The sequence below is a fragment of the Pogona vitticeps genome, chromosome 5 (assembly GCF_051106095.1).
Source record: "Pogona vitticeps strain Pit_001003342236 chromosome 5, PviZW2.1, whole genome shotgun sequence".
NCBI classification, from domain to species: domain Eukaryota; kingdom Metazoa; phylum Chordata; class Lepidosauria; order Squamata; family Agamidae; genus Pogona; species Pogona vitticeps.
In genome coordinates this window covers 192,734,409-192,750,666 of record NC_135787.1, presented here as the reverse complement: position 1 = coordinate 192,750,666, position 16,258 = coordinate 192,734,409, and the positions used below count along the sequence as shown (strand labels likewise).

The window sequence follows — 16,258 nt, the reverse complement described above, 5'->3', positions numbered from 1 at the left end:
TCCAAGATGGTTTGATGGTGTTTGGGCCTCTAGAATAGCCAGAGATATTCTGTCCATCAGGCATTCAAAATTTATGCTGCACGAGCCAGATGATGTCAACATCCAATGTCAAAAACACTTAATTTAAATCAACTGAAATTCATTTCAGATTCCAAGGCGCTCTAGGCTCCCTTTTGTCCCGAGGAAGCCTTCGGGACCTTCAGGTTAGTAGGGGATAGGGGTCTTTAATAGTAAAAAATTACTGCTAGGATAGAGACTACCAATGACTCAGCGGCTAGTTTGGGTTTTGTTTTTTTTTTAATTAAAGCAACCCCCACCTCCCACCATCCCAAGACTCTCAAAGACTTCCTAGGGCAAAAAGGAACCCTGGGAAGCCTTAGAACCTGAAACTGGGGTGGGGGGGGAGAGAGAGATAGGAAGCTTTTCAATACATTTAAATTAAATATTGAGTTTGCTGGTTGATGCCACCGAACTTTTGCACTGTAACTTTACGCCAACAGGATTTTGGTCATTGTGTATCATTCTTCTGTCCAAATAGTTTCTGTGTTTCTGTTCCTCTGGTCCCTAAAATCTTGCACCAGCTGCCTACATTATCACAATACTTCCCACAGACATGCACCACATCCTTTTGCAGAAGGAAACAACTGATCACACAAGATAAAGTCCATTCAAATAATTACAGTTGGGGAAAAAAGTTGCCCGCCTAAAAGATAATGACTTAATCAAAGTGGTGATTAAGAGCATTTACAGCAAGATCAGCAAAGCAAGAACAAATAGTGGATCAAGGACAAAATTCTAGATAAATCACAAGAGAAAAAAATGTCGCCATCAACACAGATCGGGCATTTCCTTTCATCCTCAACAACTTCATCTGTTTTCATGCCTTTCTAAGTGGAAGAGTCGGTTGATCGGATGCCATCAATTCTCAAACAAAGTAAGGTACTTGGGCCATAATCCACTGGACTGCTTCTGCTGGACTCCACTATCTCCACTAGGATGAACAACCCACTCTTCTTCCATCAGATCCGTCTCAACGCCCTGAAAAGCCAGCAAGACAGAGCCGGAAAACATTCTGCAACCTGTTTTCTGGCACCCTGCATAACAGGAAAGCAAGGGAAAAGAAGTACTCTTTACTCTACTGGCCCTGGATGCCAAAGTACACCTTTGGATCTTGTCCCTGGTGCTCCGAGGTAGAGTCTGGACAGTGCCAACAATTTTTTTAAACTATCAACAGGAATCACTGCCTATTCCCTCTCTGCCTTACTATCTCCAGTATAGAATGAATGAGATTTATGTTGTTATCCCCAGAAGGAACCAGAACAGGCCCTCAAAAGCATCAGAGCTCAGGCATCTGTCATCCTCTTCTTCTTCCAGCCATCACTTTTCCAGTTAGGATTCCACCATGCCATTCCACATATCAAGCAAGAGAGCCTTCTGTTCTATGCATGCAAGACTCTGTGTGATTTCCACGCTTCAAAAGTGTTTTTGGTTCACCTCCCTAAATTAAGTTTTTTTTGGGGGGGGGAGGGGGAGAGTCCTGAAAAATTACGTTGCATCCCAGGAAAGACTCAACACAGCTTGGAAAAGAGCAACGGCACTTACTTGAAAAGAGAGGTTTTGGGCCTCTGAGGTTTCTTCTTGGCAAAGAATGCTGCAAATTCCCTTCCAGAGCTGGCATAACTAAGCTGAGCTGATGGCTCTGAAGATGCCCGTGTGTTCTTCATATCCAAGTACTCGGTGAGCAGCATCTGAGAGAAAAGGAAGTTGCTTTGTAATTGCATTTCAAGAGATCCATTCAACAGATTTTTGCAAATATGTCTTAAATTAAACTTAACTGGTTGATAAATCTCTCTCTCTCTCTCTCTCTCACACACACACACACACACACACAGAGAGAGAGAGAGAGAGAGAGAGAGAGAGAGAGCTGAAAAGCCACATCAAAGCACTCTCAGCTGAACTTTGTTTTAACAACAAAAGAGATGCATTACTAAACATTTAACACAGGCCAACTGTTACATGTTTTGGGTCCCAAGAATGGAGAGAACCAGTGGTACAGGCATGTGTGGCAAATAAGGCGAGGTCAGGGTTCCTGGCAAAAACATACTCAGCTGCAAAACATTCCAAAACCATTTCTGTATGATTCCCACATGCACAGTCACAGAGATCAAGAAGAAAGCATTGTCTTGTCGAAGGCACTGTCATGGTGGGAATTCACAGAACCCCCTTCGGTAAAGCAATTATGCTGACACGTTTAGCAAACAGCTGCCCTAGTCTCCTCAAAATACAGGCATGGCCTGCTATCCCCTTAGCATATTTTTCAGATGCATATGTGAAGTTAGGAGTCTGCTATGATGAGACCAGCCATCGTAAGATCGAATCCACATGGCGGAGTGAGCGCCTTTAGCTTGTCCCAGCTCCTGCCAACTTAGCCGTTTCAAAGCAGGTAAAATGCGAGTACTGTAGATAAATAGGTACCACCTCGATGGGAAGGTCACTGCATTCTGTGTCTAGTCGCACTGGCCACGTGACCACGGAAGATTGTCTACGGAAAACGCTGTCTCTACATCTTGGAAAGGGAGATGAGCACCGCCCCCTAGAGTCGGACACAACTGGACTAAATGTCACGGGGAACCTTTACCTTTACCTATGATGAGGCCAAATGCCTCTGAAAAGCACTTATCGACTGCAGAAGACTGGCACAGCTTATTCACACTAGAGCCAAATAAGTTTTGGTCCATCATCACTCCTTCTTTCTCAGGAACCCTCAGTATGGCAGATTTGAGAAAAGAGGATCTTTCACTGAGATTTCTCGGCAAACCCAAAAATTTCCAAGTGCTTCGGAAGACCATGAGATGATGATCAAGGCAGCACAACACCTGCACATCAGTACGACTTTTTTTGAATATTCCCCCCCCGCTCTTCTTGATAAAAACACCCAAAGTATCATTAAAAGAGATAAAAAAAATTTAAATATATCTTATATTAAAAATGTTAAATAAAAGAACATCACATGCTTTAATATTATATTGCACATTACATTAAAGGCCCCTAAGCTATAACAGACTGCCTCAGTCACTAAGACTTAATAACATTCAGAGATTGATTGATTGATTGATTGACTGATTGAGTGACTGAATGTTTGATTTCTACTTGTGTTCCACCCTATAGGGCACACACTGTCTGAATGGTTTACAATGGTGATGACGATAAAGAGAGGATGCACGTGTTCTAGAGAGAGAGAGAAGAATTGTGCAGTCAATCATTTTCACTCAGCCATTTTAGCTGATTGAAAGATGAGGCAGGGAAAAAAGCAGAAAAATAAATTAATTTTGATCAACACACATTAGGGCACAGACAACACCTGGGGCTCATAAGAGCATTGTGGGATGATTGGCTACCACATTCCACTCTGCTAGGAAGCCGCCTAACCTAATAGAAGAGCACTGTAGGTAACAAGTGGAACATATCAGTGAAGCAAGGATCTTATTTAAACAAATTAGCATGAAATAACAACCAGGCCAACAGTACCAAACTGCTAATTAGGCACAACTGAGAATTCTTTCTTCTTTTTTTTAAAAGGATACAACACAATTAAATAAAGATAACTTGATTTTTATCCTTCTAATCTCACCAGAGCTACACAGCAAGGAGACTTCTAATGCATCTGCATTTCAGAACACGAAAATTACAGCATGAGACTATTCTTCTCTGTACCACAACTTACTTACTTACTTACTTAACTTGTTCCCTTTCAAAGGTAATCATGTATTAATGAGGCATACACCTACAATATGCTAGCAAAATAACGTGAGAAAATGGAGGGTGAAAGGTCTCAGAAACACATTCACCCAGAACTTGGAAAATAATTCTGAAGACCAATAAGATGCTGAAGGCACCTAGGACTGAGCTGTTGTAGGATGATGTTCACCGCATCTTCCTATCACTGCTCTTTTATAGAATATTTTAAAATGTCCTTATATTCCTTTGTCTTCAAAGCCATTTTCCAAGCCCTGCACTCATGTTACATTAGAAAGCTAGAACTGGCTACAAGACCCTGTCAGGTGACCCTTCTGCTACCATGGGATGCTACCATTCAATATCCAGGATGGCTCAAGGTCTTTCCAGATGTTTGAAAGAAACATTCTGGGGCAGAAAGGGAGAAGACTGCTATATATTCAGCATGCCTACTGCCCTACAAGTAACGAGAATGCAAAAGGAACAAGAACCATAACACATTGCAGGTGCTAGGGCGAGAGCACAGCTATATATACAAAAGAAAGGTGGAGAGAACTAGTCAGATGGTAACCAAACACAACTGAATGGGCAACGAATCAAAACTCAAGAAGGAGAATATTCCATGTCTCATCAAGACTGTCTTGCACCCTTTCCCTTGTTACACAATAGAAATAAAATAGCACCACCATCTCTGTTCATAGCCAGCATAAAAGAACAGGATCAGGTTGACAGGAAGGAAAAAGCTTAGAGCATCAGGGAGGCAAGTGGGCCAGGTGCACTGCACCTCTACCTCCAGAAACTTTTGTTTAAGCATGTATTTTGTTGTTAATGCCATCAACTTGCTTCCGACTCAATTCTGACCCTATGAATGAGTGACTTCCAAAATATCCCATCATTAGCAATCCTGCTCAGCTCTTGCAAACTCAAATCCATGGTTTTCTTCATTCAGACAATCCATCTCCTGCTTGGTCTTCTTTTTTACCTTCTGCCTTCAGCTTTTCCCAGCATAATTATCTTATCCACTCGTCTTCTTACTCTTCTTTGGATGGGCACCTATGATTTTTTAATAAAACTGGAATGAATGGGTTTTTTTTTACTTCTCCCAATAGGAACATGTGGTTGATTACTCATAGATTACTTTCTCAAACATGTGGATTTTGTGAGGACAAGCCTTGCCCCTGATGTGCTCATGCGTAAATGGTCCGGGGCATATGCACTTACACACTGGCCCCAATATGAAGATACCCCTTACCTCCTGAATGCAACTTGCCCGTCAGGCAGCAATGGAGGGGGACCAGAGGAAGAAGAAATACGGAACCTGAACCCTTTCCATGAAGCTCCTGCTTATATTTCTGATTCACCATATCTGCCAGAATCATATGCCTTTCTTCCTCCAAGAATCCTTAACATTTTAGGTAAATGTTTAGTTTTGGAAATCTCTCTTTAAGAAAAGAAAAATCTTTTTGGCAGAATTTTTCTAATTACAATTCTGTACCAGCTCCACAGAACAAAACTCAGAATTTATCACCTAATGGCCAGAATTCCATTTGGGATTTATGTCAGTGTGGAGTATAATTGCTTAAATCATAGCAACAAATTGCCACTCATTAAAAGTTGCCATTCGCATTCTAAGTCACACACATACTAAAGTAAATTCCCAATAGGATTCTGAACATTAAGTGTCTAAACTTTCCCATCTGTCCTCTCAGTAGATCTTGCAACCAGCATCTCACCTGCATGAAAAGAGACATAGAGATGATATAAAAATAGTTACTGGCACTCTGTTTCACACTGAAATTTGGTCAGCGGGGATAGATGCATGTGAGCTGCTACTCAATCCCATTTTTTTCTGCCCACTGAAGTGATTAGGCATATTTGCCTGAGGATGAAGTAAGGCCATGCATGTTTGGTCTTACAGTGTTTAATTATTCGTTGCAAAGCCATCCATCAAAATCCTTGTTAGACGTTAATCAAATGCATAGAGAGCAAGATTTATGAGTGACTGTACACAGTTTGCAGCATCCCATCCATCTATAACAAGGACTTCTGACTTCCTGTTCAACAGAGGTTGAGCTTAGCCATCCGTGCATCAGACACTAATGGCAAACAAATCTGGACAAGACAGCAGTGAGATGTAAGGCACAATTATTTTTCTTCTTCAAAACTCCAAACTAAAAGCCAAGTATTCGAGAAGAAGTGCTGCTGTTTGCCTTTTACAGCAGCAATCAGAGAGTGTACCATGACATCTTAAGGGCTAACACATGTCATGTATAAGTTTCTGTAGGTAAGAGCTTTATTTCGACAAAGGAAGAGTAAAGCTGCCAGATATGCGAGTACTTAAGTCCAGCAAGGAGTGTTCTGCAAAGCTAAAATTAAAAAACAAAACAAAAACTGAACACATACTGAAAGCAAACAGATATCCATTCAAGGAAGCATGTACAATTGAATTAACCCAGTTTTTCCCAACTTGTTTGAAGAACAATTCCTATCAGTTTGGGCCAACCTAATCCTTAGCCTGTTCATCAGCCATCTTTACGACATACAAAAACACCAACAACGTACACAAACAGACACCACCAAGGAAAGCTTCGCCAAATTTTAACATCCATCCACAAATATAAATTGGCAGCAATACTCATGACAATACCAGAAGACTCCAACCATGGTCTTTATTTATTTAGGATTAGTATAAACCAAATTTCTTAAAACTGAAATGTTTCTAGGACAGCATACAAGGTTAAACATAAAAATTACAATAATCATCGAGCAACCATCGTCTCAAAACAGAACACAGGCAGAATCACAGATGAAATCACAGCAGATAATATTAACTCTGCAGTAGTCTAAGAACTCTGGAAGAAGAAAAGGACATTTGCTGGATACTGAAATATCCTCAAGAACAATATTCCATGAAGAAGATGCTCCAGCAAAAGATGGCACTCTCCCCAATTTTCCTCTGCCTCAAAGGGTTCTGGGGCTACTCTGTGGAGAACCCACCTCCAGGACAGAATCATCTGGAGAGAAGCAGAGATACCTTGAAGATACTGGAAAACTGACAACAGGGAAGTTCGCATTGGCTAAATCACCTATTTCTGTAACTCAATGGCCGGAATCCTGTTTCTCTCTGCATAATGTAAAGTTTTCACCCTCAGAGAATTACTGGGCATTACGTCCAGGCAACTGGAGTTCTTTTTAAGGAGAAAGGGGGGATAAAAATATTTTAAATATATAAAATAAAATAAACTGGTTTTATGGTTCCTGTTGCAACCAACTGTGCAATGCACCTATGGAACTGCTCTGTCAACAGCATCTCCTCCTTGGTGCGACTAGAGCTATTGTTTGTAGGACACCGAGCTACATAAGCAAAGCGTTCATCCTATGCCTCACCTTTACAACTCTGTGAATCTATGTGAGGGATAAGAGCTGTACAAGAGAAAGAAGCTTCCTTGCCTAGCCTCTGAGGGCTCTTTTCAACCACTCGGATGGGAGGTGGAGACAGAGGCATTCCTTCATATGACTGTCTCACTCTGAAACGCGGTGTGTGCTTGTGTATACTGAAACACACACACTGTACACCGTCAGGTCAGTCCTTATTTAGGGCAACCCTACTAGGGTTTTTCAAGGCTGTGAGATGATCCAGGAGTGGCTTCTCACCTATCCTGTCCATTTCCATGGCTGAGTGGGAATTTCAGACCAGGTCTCCAGAGTCCTAGTCTGACATTTAAATCTGCTACACCATGCTGGCTCCCTCCAGTCAGTTTTTATTAGGAAGCTAAAGTTGGCTGTTCCAAAGTACAAAACATCATTCCAGATGAAAGATTTGTTATTTCTGCTAAGGGACTCCGCAGACACAGAATACATTTTGCTCCCACGTAGAAACATAGACTGTGTTCCCTCCTTCTATTCGTGGCACACAAATTCCTTCTGTGTCCATTTCCCATTTTCCAGGAATTCAATTTAAAAACTGCATTTAAAAAATCTGAAAGGGGGAAAAAAGGATCCTCAAGTGCTATCATCGGTAATGCACTCACTGTTCAGAGACCATTAGCATAAAAGGACTAAGCAGTATTTTCAGCAGAGTAACAGAAGTTAAACAAAGAAATGCTTGGCTAATGGAAGGAATACCAATCCTGCTGTATTCATCAATGCTAATTGCTCGATTAGCATAGACCTGAAAACGTTTATGTTCTGCAAAGTGGGAGACAGAGTGATTTTTCCAACCGCAACATGCAGCAAGTGACAATTTCTCATTTCTCCAAAATTTTGCTGTGGTTGGCGATTGCTACCCTCTACGAACAATTGTTAAGAAAATGGAGCAACCTCGTGTTTCAGACAACACAGAACTGGAGGAGTAAGAAGAGGCAGGTCTATCCATCCTGGGCCCTGTCTTTGATCGGAGGCCCCATTGTGTCTTCAAAGAGTTGAAGAGTAGCTCAGTCACAGCGGCTCAGCCAAAAGAAGACCTGAATGTTGGAGAGTACTGGTTATGAGCCAGTGGTCCAGGAACCACAGGTGGAATAAAGAAGCTGTGGAACAAGGAATACAGAGTTTTCTTTAAAATTACTAAGAAGTGACTCTCCTTCAGTATTAATGATCTCCTGCAACCACATGCTGCCTTCAGCTGCTGCCCTACTCACCATGGTTTAAGTGAAAAACTTAATCAAGGATCACAGCTTCAGTCCTCCTTGGTATACATTTATGGAGCAGGGGGAGGAATTCTGATTGTGACAGCTACTCAAGAGGGAATTCACTCAGAGCCCCTGGCCACAGCAAGATGCCAACTGCTGGGGAGGTATTAATTTTCTTGAAATCAGCTATCTAGTCTGACCTCTCTTGAAACCAAGCACATCCAAGCTAAATATACAACACTCCTTTTGTTTAAGCAGTTCTAGAAATTGACTCTGAACTTTCCTGTGGATGAGGGATGGGCAAAATGCAATCCCCCAGGTTCTGACTAAAGCCATCCATTCCTGTTTCAGCCAAACGTTGCCGGCAATGGTTTTTAAATAGCAATGGGGCAGTATGAATACTACACAACAGCAAATCCAGGGAAACAAACAGTCCTAAAAGAGAACCAGCATTGTAGGTTTGGGGCATCATACACAAAATTAAGCCTCCTCGGTAGGGCTGTCAAACAGCTCATTAAATCCTACCTGATGAATGGGACTGCCCTTTAATCAAATGAATCAATTTAATTTCAGTAGATCTGGAAATGACCCAAGCCATAACATGGGTGCCCTCTTAAAAAATTGAAGTGTAAGATAATATACAGTTCATTAAACTATGCTACTCGACTTTAAAAGAAAGGCCATCTTGGACATTTTATGATGTATGCTTCTTAAATGTCCTGTTTTGTGTGCCGAAACAGAACCAAAGCTAGAACCAAAAGAGCTTTGGAAGCACACAAGCAAGTCTCGGATCAATTCTCAAGCCCCGGTAGAGATTTTACCATTCTCAATTATGCCATTAAAGTCTTGGTCGGTCCAAGAGTCAACAAAAGCTTGCAGTTCCAATCAGCCTCATCCAGGAGTTCACTGCCATTAACCCCCTAGCAAGTAGCACAAAAACTTTATCTGCTTCGCCAGCTATAGAAGGTATGCAGGTTGAAGGCAAACAGCACCCACCCACCTACCCATCTTCAAACAGGAAGATGTTAAGTATGCGATCTTTTATTCAACAGACTACGGGGCGGGAGAAGAGAAAGAAGTGGATTGATAATGGATAAAGAACTTGAGAGCGACAACAGCAGACATCTGTCAGCTGTCACTCTTCAAAGCCTTCCCCATCAAAACATCCCTTCAAGTATATTACCAACTGCAAGTCTCTCAAGAAACACCACCCATGAGTACAATAATTAATTACGAAGTGTCCTTTGTAGTTTCTGTTGCAAACACTTTAAAAGCCGTTGGAGGCAGAGATGAAAGAAAAGCAAAGGGACTCTTAAAGGGAGTTTTTTTAAAAAAACCAACCACTTTCCCCAAAGATACATAATGAACAAATAATCTATTACAGTATTTTAAATAAGAGCTGAATATTAAATACATTTCAATCTGCTTTAAAAGCCTCCAAATTAAGTACCAGAAGGATTCTTAATGCCAACACCCCCAAACAAGCACAGCAGTACAATGATTTCCTAAGCTGATGCTACTTGTATCAGAAAACTATTCCCTTGACTGTGTTTCATCAGGTCGACAAAGCAAAGAATTTTCTTAATGGTGAGGAGGGGGAGGAGGGAAGCAGGTAAACATATCCCTTTTCCTCTTCCTAGCAAACGTACTAACCACTGTGGATATTGTGATGGCTGTATTATTTCCCATCTGCTATTTACCTAAAGGCATGTAACAGGTAGCAAGCACAGCCTAGAACAACAGATGTAATCAACAATTGCTCCTCTTCTTCCCCCTAAATATGATTCTGTACAGGTTTGCAATCATCTTCATGCCCTTCCTAGTCATTTTCTCCTCTTAAGTCATTTGCAGACAGACGTTTCCGCAGATTTGCTTTTTCTAAATGAGATACCCTCAGACCTTACTCTCCAGCTGAAACACATTTAGATAGGGTTTGGATTTTTTTTTTAATCCACCATTTAAAAAACTGACAAAGGATGATGCAACACTGCTCAGGTTTCAGCTCTCTGTGCCTGGAGCTGGCCATGCCACAGAAAGGTGGACCGCAAAACCACATTGTGCCTTCGCCTTTTTCATGGCCGTTCTGTACACAACAGTGTTAGCATTTGTCTGCACCCAACGTATACACCCAAATGTATGTTTCGCTGCATGTTCAAATGCAAAGAAGTCGCAATTTTTACAGCTAGTAGAGTCACCTTACAAGTCCCACTGGTGATTAGAGATACTCATTATCATCTTGTTCCTGTTTGTTATCTATAGCCTGTGATTAATTTGGCCACCGATCACTGTCATTGTTTACAGAACAATGCTTCCTGGGAGCAGACATCAGTATCAGTAGGGGGCTGAGAAGTCATTGCCAGGCATGAAATGCCGCACTGTCAAGAACTGGTGCCCAGGAAACAAGCTGTCTCTTTCTTTTTGCACTATGCACCATTGTATAAATATTTGCCATGTAGCCCCCTCCTATGTCTGAGGAAGTGGACTTGTGCATGAAAGTTCAGTTAGGCATCCTTCAGTCTCGAGAGACTAGGGTAACATGCTCTGAATGGAGGACTTGGAACAGCGTCTAGTGTGGCTGAGAAGGCCAATTCGAGAGTGACCATCCCTTCCACACTGAAGACAAATACAGCCTATCCCCTGTCCAGATCCCTGGTTTTGCTGCTTTCAGGGCTGCCTCTTTGCCTCGGCCTGCTGGACAAGGGTCTCTTCAAATTGGGAGAGGCTGTGATGCACCGCCTGCCTCTAGGCTGAATGCTTAGGAGGTCAAGGTTTCCCATCGGTTGAGGTCCATTCCTAAGGCCTTCAGATCCTGCTTGCAGATGTCCTTGGATTGCAGCTGGGGTCTCACTCACATTAAAATATAGCAGTTAGGCTTTAAGGTGCCACTACGTTGTTGACTTCTTTATTTATTAATTTTTAAAATCTTCTTGTGATATGCTAGCACAGGCTAATATGGCGACCTCTTTTAAAACAGCACCTTTACAGAAGTGAGGATTAAGTGCAGATGGGGATTTCCACAGGATCGGATTCTTAAAAAGGTGACTGTGTTCAAGAGTGTATGAGCGCACAGCCGGTCAGGATAAGAAATGCACAGAAAAGGAAGAAGCCAAGGGGGCTCCGAGAGTGGTTTATGCGCATTCAGTTAAAAAAAAGGCCTTTGCCACAGGCATGTGAGCTAAAAGCTACGGAATAAAAGGAAAGGATGAGGAGAGGAAAACAAGCAAGAATGCTAGCGCATAACAACAACAGCAACAAAAAAGAGCATGGCATGAAAAAAGCAAGGCTCAACCTTGCCCCTTCACATGCTATTTTTTCCATAAATATTGGGTCCTTTCCCATAAATACGAAGAGCAGCGTTAAAACATTCCCTCTCATTTACTCCCCCACTCACCCACCCAAATAGCCAGATGCCTTTCTTACATTATTCTGAAAACCAGCAACAGGAAGCCACAGAGAAAAGGCCACGAGCAGGAGACAAGAGACTATGCCCATATTAAAAATAGCGGGAAGGAGGACTTCGAAAACAACAGACCGGTCAGCCTGGTATCAATAACAGGCAAAGAATAAATGACTGAACAGTCTGTCCATAAACATAATCATCAACTTATTAAGAGGCAGCACAGGTAGAGAAGAGAAAATATCACACCTGATCACATTTATTCCTTTTTCTGACAGGACTGCTAGTCTGGAAGATTGTGGAAATGTGTGGACAATGGATATAAACTTTCACTTAATTTGTTCCTGCAGCTGAGAATGAAAACCCTCAACAGGCTTTCCTACTGGTTGAGATTATAAGTGGGTTCGTGCATTTTTCTGCATTTTGACACTTTTTTTGCAAAATACTAAAAATCTTGCAGTGCATGGTTTTTGTTTATTTTTGAGCCAATGTATGCATCCAAACACCTTTTTCATTACGGATGAAAAAAATGTATATGCATATTCATTACATCCCTTACCTAACGCAACAAAGCATCTACCCAGCCAGAGGCCTCCTATGGTATGTTACAAGGCTCAGTCCTGTGCCTCGTGCTTTTCAATATTTCTCTAAGTGCCTTGATGACACATAAGAGGGGCACTTAACAAACCTGAATTGAGACAAAACTAGGAGACATAGCTAGAAACATACATGTAGGCATCCTTCAATCCTGAGAGACTATGGTAACGTGCTCTGAATAGAGGTCTTGGAACAGCATCTAGTGTGGCTGAGAAGGCCAATTTGAGAGTGACCATCCCTTCCACACTGAAGACAAATACAATCTGTCCCCTGTCCAGCTCCCTGATTTTGCTGGTTTTGGGATTGCCTCTTGGCCTCGGCCTGCTGGACAAGGGTCTCTTCAAATTGGAAGAGGTCATGATGCACTGACTGCCTCCAGGATGAACGCTCAGAGGTCAAGGTTTCCCATCTGTTGAGGTCCATTCCTAAGCTAGAAACCATAAATTAGAATTGAGGTTCAAAAGAATATTCACATCCTATTTGTATAATTAAAATATTTTTATCCCAACTTTCTCCTTAAGAACCCTAGAATGCTAGACTACAACTAGCAGGATGAAATTCAACAGGCCTAAATGTAAAGCTTCCTGCTCTGTGGTTCCACCCCTGAAATCCCAAATAGCAGAGATGGTAGAATTAGTGTTTGTTCAGATACATGGATGGATGGTCCAACTTGGTATGTGGAAGTTCCATTTTTTGGATATGAACTTTAAACTTTGGAAACTCCTATTTTTAGATCTTTTTATCATGCAGTAGGTTAGATCAGGTGGCTCAAAAGATCTCCTTCAGTACGTTTATCAAAAAAGCGGCATACCTTTTTCCACTGAATGAATACCAGGAGTGAAACCAGGGTTTTTCAGCTGCAGTGTGTGTAAAAGTGATGTAAGAAATCAGTGGAAATCCTGCCAAAAAAGGAAAGAACCGAGCTGTCTCAACTCTTGAGCAGTCCATCTGTACTAATGGAGGGGAAAATAGCAGAGTTTGTGACTCCCTAAGGAACGCCTTTGCTGATGGCTTTGAAGACTGTAGCTATACAAGGAGCCACATGTTGCTCAATGCGTGGAAAATATTTCACGGCAGTGTAGTGAACCAAAGTAGAATGAAGACAGGTATATGTTTCACAAGCTGGAGCAGAGACAGGGAGGTGAGAGCAGCAGGGATGGGAGCAAGGAAGATAGGAAGAAAGGCAGCGTATTGTTTAAATACCAAGCATGTTAACTCTCAGATAATACACTGTATATTAGATGTTCTTCATCCTTCCAACTAATTGCTTAAGAAACCCCACTACGGTCGAAACAGTAGAGGCATATGCCCTTAGTCTTCATTAAATGCCACTGCTTAATAACAGACTCCCAAAAAGGGGCTTAGTTGCATTTACTCCAAGCTCCTGAACTTTAAAAAGTTGTTAATCAGACTCCTATGTAAATGGAATGACGATTAAAGGTTAAGTACAGGTTTCAGAAATTTCAGAAGTTGAAGATGTATCACCCTTAAAATGGGGGGGGGGGGGGGAGGGAGCACAGGAGAGAACTATCAAGCTCTGACAGGAACTAAACATCTTAATTAAATGTTCAGAAGTATAGCACTCATTTCGGTGTAAAGTTCTATTTTCAAATGTCAAATTTAATCACGCACTTGAGTAAAAATGTGCAATATTCCTACAGTAAGAAGGTCTGGAAGGCAGTGCCTTGGGATCTCCTTCTCTCTGCCTACCGGTAAAAATATTTTCCTTTCTTGGAGGAAGACACTGCACTCCGAGACACATGGAGCCAAAACACACCCTGTCTTCTCCCTCACTCAGCTCCCAGATCAGTGCTTCTTACACCTCTGCAATATCTGCTGGGATCATTTATTTATTTATACTCTGTTTTTTCACCACACCAACTATGAAAGCCCACCAACAACGGCACATTTCACTACAACTGTACTCAAGGCAGCTTACAATAAGAAACATATAGATTAAAACATAAATGTTTTATTTATTTATTTATTTATTACATTTATACCCCGCCTATCTGGTCATATTGACCACTCTAGGCGGCTTACAACATGTTGATCAAAGCTTCATATGAACCCGGACAAGACAGAGGTCCTGCGGGTGGGTGCTCAAAATATCTACCGTTTGGGTGCTTCCTCTCTTTGGGTGAGTGGGGGGTAGGGGCTACTCTCTCCGCTAAGGATCAAGTGCGTAGTCTGGGTGTACATTTGGACCCAGTACTGTCTATGGAAAATGTGTGGTCCACTCTTTCTATTCCCATTTTAGGTGGATCACTCAGCTTCATCCCTACCTTGATACCAGGTCCTTCACCACACTGGTCCATGCACTAGTCGTCTCGAGATTAGACTACTGAAATGCCCTCTGTGTGGGGCTGCCCAGGAGCCTGCTACAGAAACTCCATCAGGTCCAAAATATGGCAGCCAGACTACTGTGTGGAGCAAATAAATGCTAGAATATCTTCTGCTTCCTGGCCATCTTGCACTGGCTACCTGTATGTTTCCATGGCAACTTCAAGATGACAGTGTTAACATACAAGGCCCTAAACAGTTTGGGATGTCAATACCCGGCAGAGCATCTTCTTCCAATGAGATCGGCCCACCAGGTCGGATGGTTGAGGATACTGACCACAACAGAGGCCCAGAAAGAGAAGCCGAGGAATCAGGCCTTCTTGACGGTTGCATCACATCTATACCGTATTCGCCTGGCCCCTTCACTGGTGGACTTTGACGAGACTCTTGAAAACCTGGTTATTCAGAGAGGTCTTCCAAAATATTCCATCAACAGAATGCAGTTTCCTCCAGCTCTTAAGTTACCATCATGCCATCTTGAATGCTTTTATTATATGCCTCTTGTGTTGCATTATTTGTAAGTTTAATACATGTTCATTGTCTATTTTTATATCATTGTCGTGTTTATGCTGCTATAAGTTAATGCTCTTACTGTCTTCTTTTGCTGTGAACCACTCTGAATGGCCTTTGCAGCCAGATGGGTGGTATACTAAACAAACAAACAAACAAAGAAACAAACAAACCACTTTCAACCCCAATTAAAACATGAGAATAAAAAGAACAGGTAACATTCCTTCTAATTCTACCGGAGCACTGGGCGAGGCTCTGCCCCATGGCCATGGGTTCCAGACACAACTGGAAGCAAATGGGTGGCAGCACTGGCTCAGCTGTATACCTCCACACAGCTGCATGGCTTAGAGCAGTAGTCCCCAACCTTGGGCCTCCAGATGTTCATGGACTTCAACTCCCAGAAATCCTGGCCAACAGAGGTGGCGGTGAAGGCTTCTGGGAATTGTAGTCCAAGAACATCTGGAGGCCCAAGGTTGGGGACCACTGGCTTAGAGGATACAATGGGTACAGGCAAGGATTTTATAGTGTACTTCCATTGGATCCTTCTGCTTCCACCAAAACTGGTGACATATTCATTCTTTCACCCCACCACTGCACCCTACATACATGTTCCAGAAGGCTGCAAGCCTCTTTGAATGTCTGTGAGCAAGCACGCCACAGATCAATGGTTCCCAACCTTGGGTAACCCAGATGTTCTTAGACTGTAATTCTCAGAAACCCCCGCCAGCACAACTGGTCATGAATGCTTCTGGGAACAGCAGTCCATGAATACTGTATCTGGATTACCCAAGATTGGGTACCACTGCCATAGATAATTGCAGGAGGAGGAGGAGGAGGAAGATAGACAGTGACTGCATTGCAGTGGGCATGGAAATACAGCACTAACTATGGCATACACCCTACCACTTAGCCCTCCTGGAATGGCAAACCACCTCAAAGGCCAGTCTGCATAAAAATGTATTTGCCCACCCTTGGAAGGGCAGCATTTTTCCACATGTGACAAAAGCATCAATAAAGCGAGGCTTTGGTAAATTTGTTTTCTTTGGGA

The 16,258-nt window shown here is 42.3% G+C and overlaps 1 protein-coding gene across 2 annotated transcripts in view; it reads right to left on the bottom strand.

The window, feature by feature from the left end:
- Positions 1-16,258, bottom strand: part of EXOC4 (exocyst complex component 4) — a 432,390-nt gene that overhangs the window by 294,032 nt on the left and 122,100 nt on the right. For both annotated transcript variants that reach the window (XM_073002480.2, XM_073002481.2), the window contains exon 8: positions 1,603-1,748. In XM_073002480.2, coding sequence (XP_072858581.1) covers positions 1,603-1,748 — 146 coding nt within the window. The remainder of the gene's footprint in view (positions 1-1,602; positions 1,749-16,258) is intronic.